Source organism: Pezoporus flaviventris, unplaced genomic scaffold (genome assembly GCF_033815535.1).
Source record: "Pezoporus flaviventris isolate CSIRO_AGI_PZ_B2104156 unplaced genomic scaffold, CSIRO_AGI_Pfla_v1 ptg000176l, whole genome shotgun sequence".
NCBI lineage: Eukaryota > Metazoa > Chordata > Aves > Psittaciformes > Psittacidae > Pezoporus > Pezoporus flaviventris.
Genome location: NW_026892724.1, coordinates 1235024 through 1248913, shown reverse-complemented (window position 1 = coordinate 1248913; position 13890 = coordinate 1235024). Strand labels below are relative to the sequence as shown.

The 13890-nt window shown below is 54.8% G+C and overlaps 1 protein-coding gene across 14 annotated transcripts in view; it reads right to left on the bottom strand.

The window, feature by feature from the left end:
- The window catches only part of MACF1 (microtubule actin crosslinking factor 1), a 136151-nt gene that overhangs the window by 76346 nt on the left and 45915 nt on the right, over positions 1 to 13890 (bottom strand). For all 14 annotated transcript variants that reach the window (XM_061480274.1, XM_061480280.1, XM_061480279.1 and 11 more), the window contains 21 exons: positions 13386 to 13514; positions 13046 to 13123; positions 12156 to 12317; positions 11524 to 11628; positions 11314 to 11409; positions 10834 to 10959; positions 8567 to 8719; positions 7995 to 8149; positions 7508 to 7634; positions 6910 to 7093; positions 6176 to 6345; positions 5736 to 5914; positions 5408 to 5546; positions 4764 to 4957; positions 4446 to 4608; positions 4068 to 4151; positions 3858 to 3965; positions 3182 to 3280; positions 2882 to 3034; positions 2701 to 2789; positions 2148 to 2283 (listed from right to left, as the gene is read on the bottom strand). In XM_061480274.1, the coding sequence (XP_061336258.1) occupies positions 2148 to 2283; positions 2701 to 2789; positions 2882 to 3034; positions 3182 to 3280; positions 3858 to 3965; positions 4068 to 4151; positions 4446 to 4608; positions 4764 to 4957; positions 5408 to 5546; positions 5736 to 5914; positions 6176 to 6345; positions 6910 to 7093; positions 7508 to 7634; positions 7995 to 8149; positions 8567 to 8719; positions 10834 to 10959; positions 11314 to 11409; positions 11524 to 11628; positions 12156 to 12317; positions 13046 to 13123; positions 13386 to 13514 (2829 nt within the window). The remainder of the gene's footprint in view (positions 1 to 2147; positions 2284 to 2700; positions 2790 to 2881; positions 3035 to 3181; positions 3281 to 3857; positions 3966 to 4067; positions 4152 to 4445; positions 4609 to 4763; positions 4958 to 5407; positions 5547 to 5735; positions 5915 to 6175; positions 6346 to 6909; positions 7094 to 7507; positions 7635 to 7994; positions 8150 to 8566; positions 8720 to 10833; positions 10960 to 11313; positions 11410 to 11523; positions 11629 to 12155; positions 12318 to 13045; positions 13124 to 13385; positions 13515 to 13890) is intronic.

Genomic DNA, 13890 nt, shown 5'->3' with positions numbered 1-13890 from the left:
GAGGACTGGGATAAGTTGGAGGTCCCAGACTGGGAACAGACCATCTACTTTGGTGTTTCTGGAGGGGCTTTTCCCTTCTTTCCAGTATCCCCACAGGTAGGGCAATATTAAAATGATAAAGAGCAGCAGCTCTTTGGACATTTGGGTTTCTCCCAGTGCCATCGGTTGGGTATAAGTTGACCCAATCTTTTTGTGAGGATCGGGAGGAAGTAATGAGGACTGTGGGATGAATTCCTTTTGCATCCCGAACACCCTCTGGTATCTCTATTTCATTGGTGGGTCTAACAGCACCAGTGGCTGGGGGTGCTTTGATCTGTGGAGACACGGTGAACCTGCCAGAGGAACCCTAAGCTCTCCACCACCATCACCAGACTGCGACATGCACGTTCGGAGATGAACAAGCCATGGAAAGACAGAGAAGAGGAGGGGGAAAGAAACGAGAAAAGAGAAAAAAGGAGATGGGAGGGAGGGGGGTAAAAGGCTTTTACTTACCCGAGTTGCAGGGTGTGCCTTGAGCAGTTAAAGACAGAGCCTTATGGAGCAGTTCAGCCGTGTCACACACAGTGTAAAGCTTGGTGTTAGCGTCCAGCATGCGACTGCTTTGTTTGCAAAAGGAACCCCCCACACAGGTCGTCCTCCTTCACCTTGTGTGTTTTGATTGTTTAAATCCCGGAGGGTTAGTTAAACTTGTAAGCAAGGATGTCAGTTAATCTCAAACCCAGTTGACATGAAACACAAACTGTACAGGACACATCATGCTCAATTTAGCGCGTTCTGCTTTGCACTCCCGTCTTTTGTAACTTCTCTTTGACAGTTGGATGTTTCCAGCAAGCAAATGTTAAAGAGTTCTTCATGCTCCCTCTACAGTGAAGCAACTGCACCGCACAAGAGCCACAGGGATCATCCCATAAATGGGATCTATGGCAAAGCCCCACTGCCGTCTCTCCTTTTGTTCCCTGGGCTTCATGGAGAGCCCAACTGTTCCAGCCTGAGCCCCAGCGTGTGCTGATGCTGTAAGAAAACAAGCCCTGGAGAAGGCTTTTGCTGTCAAGTCGTTTTCCCACCCAGGAGGGAGGAAAAGGGAAAGGGAAAAGCATCCTTTCCGCAGGCAGGCTGCTCCCAGCTGCTCTCTTGGCAGCAGCAGCATCAAAGCCACGATGGTTTAGCAGTGACTAGAGCCAGTTTGCTCACCACAAGCTTTCTACTGCCAGCACAAGGGCTAAAGGGCTTGCACCAGAAAGCATTTACTGCACTGACACACCTGAAACGTGCTATAAAGTCCAATCTGGAGAGAAACGCTCCGTGTTTAGGCAGAAGCTGGACAAGCAGATTTCAAAGGAGCAGCCCGTGAGCAGTTAGAACAGGGCTTCACTCACAGACCCAACAGCCAAACGCGGCGTTACGTGTCCAGATCTGAGTGGGCTGTTGCTTCAGAGTACAGGGAGCCAGCAAGCAAACACAAATATATCATTGACACATGTATACACACTCACATAGCACGGACATGTATATCTGAATGACTGGAGACAGCTCTTAACAGAGGCAGTAAGGATGCGCTTCCAGCCCTCCCTACCCAGGGATGAGGACTGGTGGATGGGAACAGGGAATGGGTGCAGCTTGGGTTGTGAAGGTCTCCCAGGCCAGCTGAGGACCTCGTTCAGTTGAGCAGTTTCATCCAGAGACAAACCTCACCAGACCCTGAGATACATGAGACTGCCAGTGTCCAGCAGAAACCCACCTTCTTGCTCCCCTGCGCACAGGCAGCCTGTGAGATGGAGCACTCTGTGGTTAAAGCACTGAGAGAGCATCCTGCAGAGGACACACATCTGCTAAGGGGACCCTTTTCATCTACACATTGCCCACCAAGCGTGAACAAGCTGACCCTGGTGCACAGGGTCCATTGCAGAGGACAACTCTCCCATGACCTGGAAGGCAGCAGGTAAATGGCTCCTCCTGCTTGGCCTCCAGGGACCACCCCAGCTTTGGATAATGCACGGATGGAAGAGAAGGGAGGGCAACCACGTGCACGTAAGAAAGGTGACAGTGACCGGTGGCCATGAGAAACACAACCAAGGGAAACCTTTTCACACCCTGAGGAGCAGCCTGTGCCCATGTGGCCACAGGACCGAGCAGGGAGCAGTCAGTACCTTGTGCTCTGTCTCCTGAGCCAGCTGGTTCTGGAGCTGCTGGAGCTGCTCCGTGGAGTCGCTGCACAGCTCCTGGTAGGTCTCCTTCAAAGCACCGAGCTGAGCGGAAATCTGCTCCTTCTCTGGATGGGAAAGCCTGCAAAGGGAAGGGGAAACCTGTCAGGGAACCTGCACAGCCCAGCTCCACAGACTTACCGTGCTCTTCTTGTGAAGGCAAAGACCAAACCCAGCACAAGTGCTCCCTCCCCACTGCCTGGCTCAGCTAAAACCAGCACAGGTCAGTACGCTGAGCAAAGGCTGTTACAATATGAGTTGTAACACACAAACTCCCAAATATACAGGGCTGGGTCACTACTAAAGGGGATTAATATAGTCACAACAGCGCGAACGGGTGGCGTATTTCATAGCTCTTGGTGCAGAGAAGAAAGAGACAACTGTCACGTGCAGCTCATCGCTGTTTCTAATGAGACTTGGGCACTGGATCCCAGCTCTAAGGGGTCCCACTTTCCCCCCAGTGCTCTCCCTCCCCGGCCCCTCCTCACACCACACTCACTTGTGGCTGTGCTTTGCCAGGAAGATCTGTGAAGTTTTGATGGCCTCAGAGACCTGCTCCTTCTTTGCAGCCAGCTCCTCATTCAGGGCCTTTCAAAACCAGACACAAAAGGCAGATGCTTAATTCAGCTGTGGAAGCAGAGCAGCAGTTAAACACTGTCTGCCCCCTGCCCCTGCTTTACCTGCTGCTCCGAGATGGATTTCTCGATGTCGCCCAGCTCCCTGCTCCCAGCGGCAGCCACCCTGCCTTGGACACTCTGCTTCAAGCACACAGCCCAGCCCAGCAGCTCCTTCACCTTGTCCACGTGCTCCTGCTTCTCCTCCTCTACTACTTTCTGCAAACAGAGGAAGGAAACCACGTCAAAGGGGTCCCCAAAGGCTCTCAGGAGCAGCATCCCAGATGTAACCTCAACATGGAGCAGCACTCTTGGGGTGCTAGGGAATGAGCCTGGACAGAGCTCAGCCCTGTACAACACCCTTACCTCCTCCTCCTCCAGCCGCCGGAGAGCATCGCTGATGTACTTCACGTGCTGTGTGGTTAATGTCACCAGAGCTGTGTAGCGAGTCCGTAAATCCATAAACTGTGAAGGGAGAGAGGGGGAAATGGGGCACATCCGCCACAGTTGGCAGATCCCCGGTGATGTACTTTACAGAACAGGACCCGATGCACCAGCTCTCGCTTGGAAAGCCCCCAGACACCTCACAGACCCAGCACAGCATCAACGAAACACAGCAAGTCTGAGAGGGCCACATACAGCATCCTGCACGACACTGAGCAAAGGGGAGATGCCGGTCACGGACACTGGGATGCTCAGCTCTTACAGAGGACTACCAGGATCTTTACTACCCACACAGAGCAGACAGGACCTCGGGGCCCTCAAGGCCTCACCCCAAGGATCCCCACAGGAACGCTGCGTGGTGCTCCTGTTATTTACCTCGCAAGGCTGAGGGGCTGAGCCGAGCCTACTGATTCGACCCACGGATTGCCAGGAGCGTGGGAATGTCCTACCTGGTGCTTAGAGCATCCCCTCTGGCTATGGGGAAAAGCAGCCAGGGTGGAAACTGTACCGGTCCCAGGGGGTTGAGCAGAAAGGAGCTTGTTTCAGAGGCTGCTCAGTGTTGAAGAACCCCTCCTCACAATCCCTCCCCTGCTCCTACCTCCTGCGTGATGGCATCCGAGGAGGAGAGCATCCGCCGGCGCTTCATGGGCGACTTCTGCTGCGATTCCACGAACGCCCTGTATGTCATGAGCTGCAGCTCGTAGTCCTGCCAACACAACCAGGGTGCAGAGACATGGAGCATGGAGATGCAAATGCAGGACCGCTCCTGCCCAGCCAGCCTCGTGTAGGTGCAGGAGGGACCACGTACCTTGACAGCAGCCGAGTATTGCTGGGAGAACTTCTGACACTGGTCCAGTTTGGCTTGATTGTTCTCGATTTCTGCAGCCAAAGCCTTCACCAAAATTGAAGCAAAACCAGTTGTTAGGATGGCTGCCATGGGTGCTGAGCTGAATTCCCATCCCCAGCCCTCCCCTTCTGGGTAAAGTCTTTAAACTCTTCCATTTTGATGCATGGCCTCATCTCCACCTCAAGCTAAGCTGAGTTTCTCCATGTCCCAGACCCCCCAGCTCAGGCCTGCAGCCTCTTCCCCACCACGCTTCATCATGTGAAGCTCACAGATAAGGCTTTAGTAAAAGAAGTGACGCGGTCACTGCAGCAGCTGAGGCACCACCAGGTCCTTCCTCACCGTCTGCTGGCTGAGCTGCTCCGACAGCACCCGGCTGTCCTCCGCCTGCCCGGGCTTCATCAGCTCCTGCTGCACCGTGATCGCCTCGATCCACTGGATCAGGGCACTGTGGCACTGCCGGTAGTCACTCAGCACCTCCTGGATGCTCTCCAGCTCTGCATGGCTGAGAGAACCAAGACAAGTAAGAGGAGAGCGAAACGGCACCAGAGGCTACGGGGATATCCCAGCCACCGGCGGGAATCCCATCTGGAAACACAGCTGCTAACAAGCGTGATCCCAGCTCTCAGCTGAAGCACGGAAGCGGATCTGGGGGCTCACCGGGTCTCGATCTGGGCACAGACGCGCTGCCAGCGGTCCCAGAGCTGGGTGCCCTTCTCCTGGTAGCGCTCGAGGTCGATGCTGCGCTCCTGCCGCAGGCGGTAGAGCTGCTCCCCCACCGCCTTCGCCTTCGCCAGCTCCTCCTCCAGCGTGGAGAACACGGAGCCCTTGTCCTTCACCTCCCCGAGCCATTGCTGCACAACCAGAGAGAGGCAGCACCGGGTCAGCGCCACGGAAAGCAAAAGGCACATTAGGTCAGTGATGCCCTCCTGGATGGGGCTGATTTGCCTGAGAAGGGGTTTGTATCTCCTTAACCCGCCAAGAAATGGCTGATTATAGGAAGTATAAAACGCAGGCGACCATGTTCCCAGCATGGAGCAAGACAGATTGGCTCAGCCCCTGTCCTACAGCAATAGGAAACTCAAGATATGCTCTGTGAGAGACAGCACAAGCTATAGCTGCTCCTTCACCTTTCCAAAGCAATAAAGGGTCACAGAAACAACATAAAATCCTCCTGGCAGCTATTCTAAGGCAAGAAAAGTGTCACAGAATACAGACTGAGCAGGAAAAGAGCAGAAGCCTGACAAATACCAAAGCATTGGCTGGTCTCTGCCTGCCCATCCCAGCAGGTGACCAGCACCAACCTGTAAGGCTGCTCTGTGGGACTGGATAGCGGCCAGGTCAGCGGGCACTGCCTCCTCTTGGCTCAGTTTAACCTCATACCCTTTGACCAGAGATTCTGCTCCTTGGGTGTTACGAATAATAACATCAACCGTCTTCAACCTGCAAAGCAAACAGAGGCAGCACAATGACACAGAGATCCTCTTGGACCTGTTTGCAGCATATGCCACAGAGGGATGGAGCTCAGTTACGCTCCAGTGCAAGGTGTGTTAGAAGCCCAGAGCAAACATCTTTAGCAGAATCGGGTGGATTCAAGCAGGTATTTGGGAACAGAGGCATGTCCTGACTCACTTTTGCAGGTAGGTGGAAGACAGCCCATGCATCTGGTCCATCTTGCTCACCACCAAGTCGAGTTCAGAACGCAGGTGCGGTGTGCTGGACCCTGCAGGCGCCTTGTTGAGGAAGCTGTAGCATCTCTCCGAAACAAACCGCAGGTCCGACTGCAGCCGCTGCAGATCCTCCTGCATCCGCTACGGCAGGAACGGGAAGAACGTGAAAGGAATGCCCAAGCAGGTGGAGAAACAGCAGGATCGCCCCGGGCAAAGGGGGTGATACGAAATGAAGCAACTGGAGAGGTTTCCTGCTACCTCCTGCGCAGCAGGATCCCCTCGACCCCTGCACAGTCACGCACCCACCACCCTCACATTCCCCCGCAGAAGTTAAAGCTGGTTTTGGCCCATGCTGAAGACCGGTGGCCACCACCTCCCTGCCCTCCCCGTGCCAGGACTGACCTCCTGCTCCGCAATGCGGATGGTGTTTTCCTGGATGGTGTCAGCATCCGCTCGGGCGCTGCTGGGGGCCTGGATGCGGCTCACGAGCCGCTGCTCGCACTCCTCCAGGTGCAGGCGGATGTTCTTCAGCTCCGAGAGATAGGTCCTGGCAACGGTCTCGTCCTTGTCTTCTGCAAGTCACAGACAAACCAAATCAGCAGCTCCATCAAGCCCTCTGGTGTCTGCCTCACATGGGACCTGCCGGGAGCCCTGGAGCCGAATGCAGCATCACAGTGACACCGAGGCAACGGACGTCTGCTCAGATGGAAAATGAGTCAAGCAAATCATCTCGTTCAAATGCAGCTGAAAATGAGCCCAGCCACAGGGCACCAGGAGAAAACTGGAGTCCCTGGTCTTAGTGGGATTCACAGCATCGCTGTGTCACATGTGTCACCACCACATCTGTTTTCCTAAAGAAGAGCCCCTTGCTCAGAATGCATCCTCACAACTAAACCTGTCTCCAACAATATTAGGCCAAGAGGAGTCAGCAGTTAAGCTGAAGCTGCAAAGTCAAGTCCTCTCTACAAGAACATGGCTGGACAAAGGCCCAACACTTGAGTGGATGGAGAAACAAGGAGAGCAGCTGCTCACACCATCAACGAGCTAGCCCAGAAAGAAAACAAAGCCATCCCATAAATCCTTTGCTTATGAGTCCCCACAGCTCCTGGTTAATCCATCAGCCCTTTGAAGCTCACCGTTCTCCATGGACTCCAGCAGCTGCCGGATGTGTTCCTTGGAAGACTCCACTTCCTCCTCCAGGCGCAGCCGGTCTGACACGGAGAAGAGCTCCGAGTCGCGGCTGTCCTGCAGGAAGTCCTCGTAGTGCGCCTGGAGGCTCCTCATGGCTTGCTGGCACTCCCCTTGCGCCAAGGAGCGGAGCTGCACGTGGAAAAGCAGCACATGGAGCCCCCCGGAATGACTCCCGATGCAGCACCTGAGGCCACCCTGCCCAGCTCAATCGCCTGCGTTTGCCAGGTGAGGAGTTCTATGCAGAGGGGAAGCCGAGCTCCTCCGTACCAGCCCCACACCTCCCTCCAGCCTCGCTTGCTCCCTAATGGAACTCTCAGTCCACAGTCTCTTATCCCTATCACAGTGCAGCAGCAAACTGCTGATGCTCTTTCCATTGGGAAAAAACCACAACCATTCTGCACAGAACCCCACAGGTTTTCCCACTGTTCAAAGACCTTTCACTTCCCCAGCCTCACAGTCTCTGGTCTTCCCTTTCTCCTCAGCCTCATGAAGAAGCCTGGACAGTGACCGACACAGATCCAGGCAGAGAAGCTCCTACTGTACCTTTTCCATGCTGAAGCTTTGCACCACGGCCATGTCCTTCCGCAGGTAGTTCCAGGAGATGAGGCTCTTTGTGTTCATGTGCAGCTGGTGCCACAGAGCCATCACTTTCTGGTACAACTGTTCTATCCTGCCAGGGGAAGGAGCAGATCCATCAGCGCTGGATCTCTGCAGCACGCTCAGCCCTGACCCTGTTAATCCACCAGCCATTGCTGCCAGCCAGCAGCCCACCAAGCCAACAAGCTTGCCAGAAAGCCCTGCAGGGATCCCTTTTCCCATATCTTCATTTTCTCTAAGCTACTATAGCAGCTGCTGCAATGGAGTTTGCAGCTGTATAACCATAGGGATTCCTTCCTTTACCCCAAACCAGCCATGCCACCCATTCCTGTTCTTCCACCCCAGCTCTTCTCCCATTCCCACCCCAGCTCTGCCCTCTCCCCATCTCCCTGCCACTGCACATCAGCCTCCTCCCCAGTAGAGACCAAGTTACCTGTTGGCCATCTCGATGGCCTCTTTGTTGGGCGGGGGGATCAGGAAACACACAGAAGGCACCATGGCCTCATTCCCTGTGGGGCTGATCACCTTCCACTTGGTCCTCTGGGAATTGTCCTCCAGCACACACTCGTCATTCCTGCAGATGGTGATCTGCAGGGACACCAACACCGTCACAACCCAGCAGTGGGGCTGCACACACCTGCCCCTTGATGCCAGCTTCCATAAATATATATCCCTGTATCATGTATTTATGATATATACATCCCTATATCAGTGCCAAGAGTGCATCAAGCTCATGTCTGGAGAGGAAGGGACAGGAGTTGGCTGCCACCACGTGCTTATTTGGCTGAGGTTGATGAAGCCCATCCTTGGGGAAAAAGGACTTTAACTCCTGCCCAGAATAAATCTGAGACACGGAAACCCGCTCCAGGAAAAACAGCCATGCAAATCGCTTCTGCTTCCCCCTCCCTTCCTGCTTTCCATTGACAGACACCGTGGAGCTCATCCTAAACTCCCATGGGCGTTGCTCCCCTGCCTCCCCTTTCACCAGCACCTCCCAGCCCTCACCTCGATCTGCCGATAGTCACAAACAGCCTTGATGGGGATCGTGCTCCTCACGACGTGCTCCGGGTTCCTGGGCCGCAGCTGAACGATGGCTTTGGAGCGTCCCACCAGGCTGGCGACGGAGCTCTTCGACTGGATGAGCTGCTCCTTCTCGTCCTGGCCGAGAGAAGGGTGATGGGGGGGGTTTGCTGGAGGCAGGGGGGAGAAGCTCTCTCACAGGCATCTCCGCACCTCCCACCCGAACGCTGGCCTGGAGGAGCTACGCTGGGATCTCAGGGGTTGAACAAACACATCGGGAGGATCCTGCTGCCCTAACGGGGTGGGAAAAGGGGTCAGGAGATGGGATGGGAGAACGGACTTCACGTTGGGGTGGGTCCTCTCGTCTACCACTCCCCCTGCCCTACAAAGCCGCATGCACGCCTCTGGCTCTGTTGCTGCGAGGACAAGAACACGTTTTCTTTCAAAAGGGAAAGAAAGAGAACACAGCAGACACCAAAACGAACGTCTCAGGAGCTGTAAGGGGCTGTCCTTACAGGACAAGCTCCAGCCCAAAGCCGGCACATTCAGTTGTCTGGAGGAGAAACCACAGAAGCATGCTCCCTTTTCTAAAGCAAAGGATGAAGGCACGTGAAAACCAACGGCTGGAATGGGAATACGATGAATTACACGGGTAAAACATCTGGGGAGAAGGGGCTAAATGATGGAGTGATTGCACAGGCCTCTGGCTGTGGGCAGAAACTTCCCAAGTGCAGGAGGATGCTGGGCACTGATTCCCACAAGTCCCTGCTGGCTTTGGTGGTGGGACAACCCAGGGCACTGGTGGAAAAGTCCCTGGCACCAGCAGAGACCTGTGCGGATCACTGCACTGGCAGCTTGTGTCGTTAGTGGCAGCTCAGCCTATTCTGGCTGCAGAGGTTTAAAAAGGATCCCAGGAACACGTTCTCCTTCATGCTTGGTATTCCCGGGGCTGGTTAGTTGCTAACAACAGTGGAGGATAACTTAATGGCAAAAAAAGAAAAGAAGAAATGATTAAATAAACTACCTGTGCCTGTCCCAGGGAGCATGATTGGAAGAAATACAACTTTAACTGATCAGGTAAGAAAGAGTAATAGAGCTGAGCCCTGCGGTCCTGGCCACGCTCCAGCTGCCCGGATGAGCTTCTCCCACCCCGGCCAGTGCCCGCTGGACTCCTGGAATTGCAGAGCTCACCAATATGGACACCAGGAGCTCTGTGTCCCGGTAGTGCCAGAGAACAGACCAGGACAACCCTGAGACCATGACAGAGAGGCTGGGAGCCGCCAGCAGAGAAGAGGGTGAGTCCTAGCCCAGCTGAAGCACCCATCACCAACACCCGCTAAGGGCATCCCCATTCCCTGGGGACACGCTGGAGATCAGCGCTGTGCACCAAGAGCAAAGCCAAAGCAGCCACCTGCCTCCACACCCTCAAATGGCACCTCCTGGCCCTTCCAGCAGTGGCTCAGTGGTTGCCCACAGCCCAAACCCTCCTCTGGCCCTGGTTTCAAACCCCATCTGATGCTTTGCACCTTGGGTTTTGGTTTTCGGTTGTGTTTCTTTCAGGCCAATTTGGATGAGGGTATCACAGCATGATCTTGGTCATCCCCTCCCTGCTACGCTGCAGCTAAGCCAGGGCACGTGTCTGGAGCTCAGCACTGCTCCCATCCCCACGCACAGCCAGGCCGCCCTGGCTCTGCCCCCAGCGGCACAGCACCAGGGATTAACATGGGATTTAGTCTGGATGAAGAGCAGGCATTTCTCCGTATCCTAGTGAGCACCAGCTCAAAGGCAGAAACTGGAGCATCCTACAGGCTCTGCGGCTCCCTTGGTAGAACCCAACAGGCTCCATGCCGACCAGGATGGCAGGATGGATACCAACAGGAAGAACCAGCTCACATGTGAAGCTCAGAGCTTGCACAGGCAGCACGTGCTGCCTGCTCTTCACCCCGAAGCTGCAGTGACCCATTGGCTGTTGTAACTGAGATCCAGCTACCATGAGCAGCGTTAAATCCACACAGGGGTGCACAATGTGCACTCTATGGCCACGTACAAACACGTGCAGCAGCTCCAATGAGAAGCAAAACATTGACCACGATGGAGAAACAAATCACATTCCATGAACCCGCATCGCTGCGGGAATAAAAGGAGCCCAGTTTTCCCTGGGAAGCAAGAGGTGCCTCAAGCAATGCTGCTGAACCGGAGCAAGAAGGCCACCCATCGGCCACCCAGGGTGGTGGGGGTGTTGGAGAACCCACCATGGAGTCCTGCAGCAGGTCCTCCAGCCGCGTCAGGCTCGTGTTATGGTCGCAGGAATACTTCCTTTTGATGGAGTCCTGCAGGTTGCGCAGGTAGGTCTCCAACTCCCGGGCATCGCTGAAGAACTGCAAAGGCAACGAGGGTCACAGAAACCTGCCCCAGCCCCGGGAGCAGTCAGCAGCACACTGCAGACCCCTCCTCAGCACCTCAACCAGGAACTCCCAATGCTATTCCAGCCTTAAGGCTGCAAGGGCAGCGAGCATCCCACATGGATGGCCAGAACTACATGGAAACCAATCCCTTTTGCCCTAGCGAGACATCCCCAGAGAGCAGCTAATGGAAATGAGATGTTTCAGGAGCAAGCAGCCCCCATGAGCACCACAAATCCCTCCTTCCCTCACCCCCAGAGGGAACAGCAGCATATGAAGTTCATGCAGTGGATGGGGACCAGGGGAATCCGGGCTGTTCCTCCCAAGTACCTGGAAATAGGCAGCGTTCTCCTTCACGTGCTGCTCCACGCACAAGCAGAGCTGCTTAATCCACTGCCACTGGGTCTGCACAGCAGCGCTGTAGGCCTGGGAACCATGGACCAAACAGAGATGACATAGCAGGGGGTTGGAAGTGGATGAGCTTTAAGGCCCCTTCCAACCCAAACCATTCCATGATTCCATGATTTCCTGCCTGCTCACCTCTACGGTTTGCTTGGCCGGGTGGTTCTCCAGGGACAGCAGCTCTGCTGTGTCTTGGAGGGAGCGGAAGATGTCCTGCTTCTCATCCAGCTCTGTCATCAGCTCCTGCATGAAGGACACAAGCAAAGTGCATATCTCAGCTATGGGGAGCTGCCTCACTCAGACCGTGTCCAGTTAACACAGCACGGAAGTGCTGCAGTAAATACCAGCACCACCACAACCAGTCCCCCTCAGGATGCCCCCGGGGCACCAAACACATGGGGCAGATGTAACACAGGTACTGGAAACCTGCCCAGGAGCCTCTTCAGTCCCAGAGAGTGCAATTGCGGAGACAGCAGTTTATTCATACTGCTTTAAAGAGGAATCAATTTTCCTTTTCTTCCTACCCACCAGTTAAAGATGCCTTTAATTCCCCATGGTGCCAAAAAATCATCTTTTGACGCCTTTTCCATTGAAACTCAATTGAAGAAATAATTTCATCAGCTGCACTCCTGAGCTACAAGCTCAATGACTTCAGAGGGAACATCCAACCTCTGGGGACTTCAGGTCTGTTGGCAGCTGAAGGACCCCCAGCAGGTCAAGAGCAGCAGCAGCGCAGCCCAGAGAGCACCCATCCCAGCAGCCCTGCTCACCGAGAAGTAGTTTTTCTTGGCTGCAATGTTAGTGTTGCTGTCACTCCAGTCGTAGGCCAGCTCCTCCTCCTCCTTCTCATTGAGCCAGATGAGCTCAGCAGTGGCCCGGGACACAAACCCGTGCAGGCTCTGGAGGTGCCTCAGCCGGAAGCTCGAGGTTTCCTGCACACAATGAAGGGTGATTCCTCTCCCTGCTCTGCAGTGGCTGGTTTCTTCCCCCCACCCCAGCCTTGGAGCAGGGATGCTCAGGAGCAGGGCAGCAAGGATTCAAAAGGAGCGTGACCAGCAGGTCATGGAGGTGATCCTGCCCCTCTACTCTGCTCTCGTGAGACCTCACTTGGAGCATTGTGTGCAGTTCTGGTGTCCTCAGCATAAAAAGGACATGGAACTGTTGGAACAAGTCCAGAGGAGGCCACGAGGATGCTCAGGGGCTGGAGCACCTCCTGTATGAAGATAGGCTGAGAGAGTTGGGGCTGTTCAGCCTGGAGAAGAGAAGGCTGCATGGAGACCTCAGAGCAGCTTCCAGCATCTGAAGGGGGCTTATAAGGATGCTGGGGAGAGACTCTTCAGTAGGGACTGCAGTGACAGGACAAGGGGTAACAGGTTCAAACTTAAACAGGGGAAGTTTAGATTGGATATAATGAGGAATTTTTTTCTTGTTAGGGTGCTGAGGCACTGGAATGGGTTGCCCAGGGAGGTTGTGAATGCTCCATCCCTGGCAGTGTTCAAGGCCAGGTTGGATGAGGCCTTGGGTGATATGGTTTAGTGTGAGGTGTCCGTGCCATGGCAGGGGGATTGGAACTGGATGATCTTAAGGTCCTTTCCAACCCGAATTATTCTATGATTCTGTGATGGACCCTGTGCTCCCCGGGCAGTGCCAGCCCACTCACCATCAGCTTGCAGTACTGTGTCTCCAGCTTGCCGAGCGTCTCTGTGTAGCTGGCACGGAAGTTCTGAGACATTTTACCCTGAAGGATGAAAACTGCTCCTGTTACCCAACACAGAACAGCACCACCTGAAACCCCACCTCCAAATCTCCCTCCCCAGCTCTGTGCGAGCGAGAGGACGTGGAAGGATGGCTCAGGGCGGCAGCTCCTTGCACCAACCCAGCATCAGTTCAGACGCTCCATCCTTAAACAACGCCTTTACCCACAAGAACCCATCCTGATGCCCTCACCTCCCCACACGAGTTGTGCCATGCACTGCATCACCCAGCCCCTGCCACTGTACCTCGTACATCCTGGCCTCCTTTACGCTGGAGCCCAGGTCCTCCACGCTGGTATGGACGTGCCGCTGGGTCTCCAGCTGGGTTTCCACGCTCGGCAGGTCGGTTCCCCACTCTGCCCGCTCCAGTCTCATCTGAAACAGGCCAAGGGGTTCAGGTCAGCTCTCCTCATCTGCAGGAGCATCTCTCATAGGACACGAGGGCAAGAAAACCTTCCAGGTCACTCAAGACGGAACAAACACCACGCCAGTCCTGGCACAAGGTCCTAAGCCAGTGCTCCACCACTGAATGATGGCTGGGGCAGCCTGCACAAGCTTCACATCCACTTAAGAGCAAAAGAACTGACTGCATCAGTACAGATTTGCTTCCAGCTTTGAAAGGATCTCCTGATACCCACTGATGAGAGGGGCCACAAGAGAGAGAACCCAACACAAGATAAAGGTGTTGGTGCCCCCCTGAAACTCTGAACCACCAAAACTGTTATTCACAGATAAAGCAGGATAAAGCCCA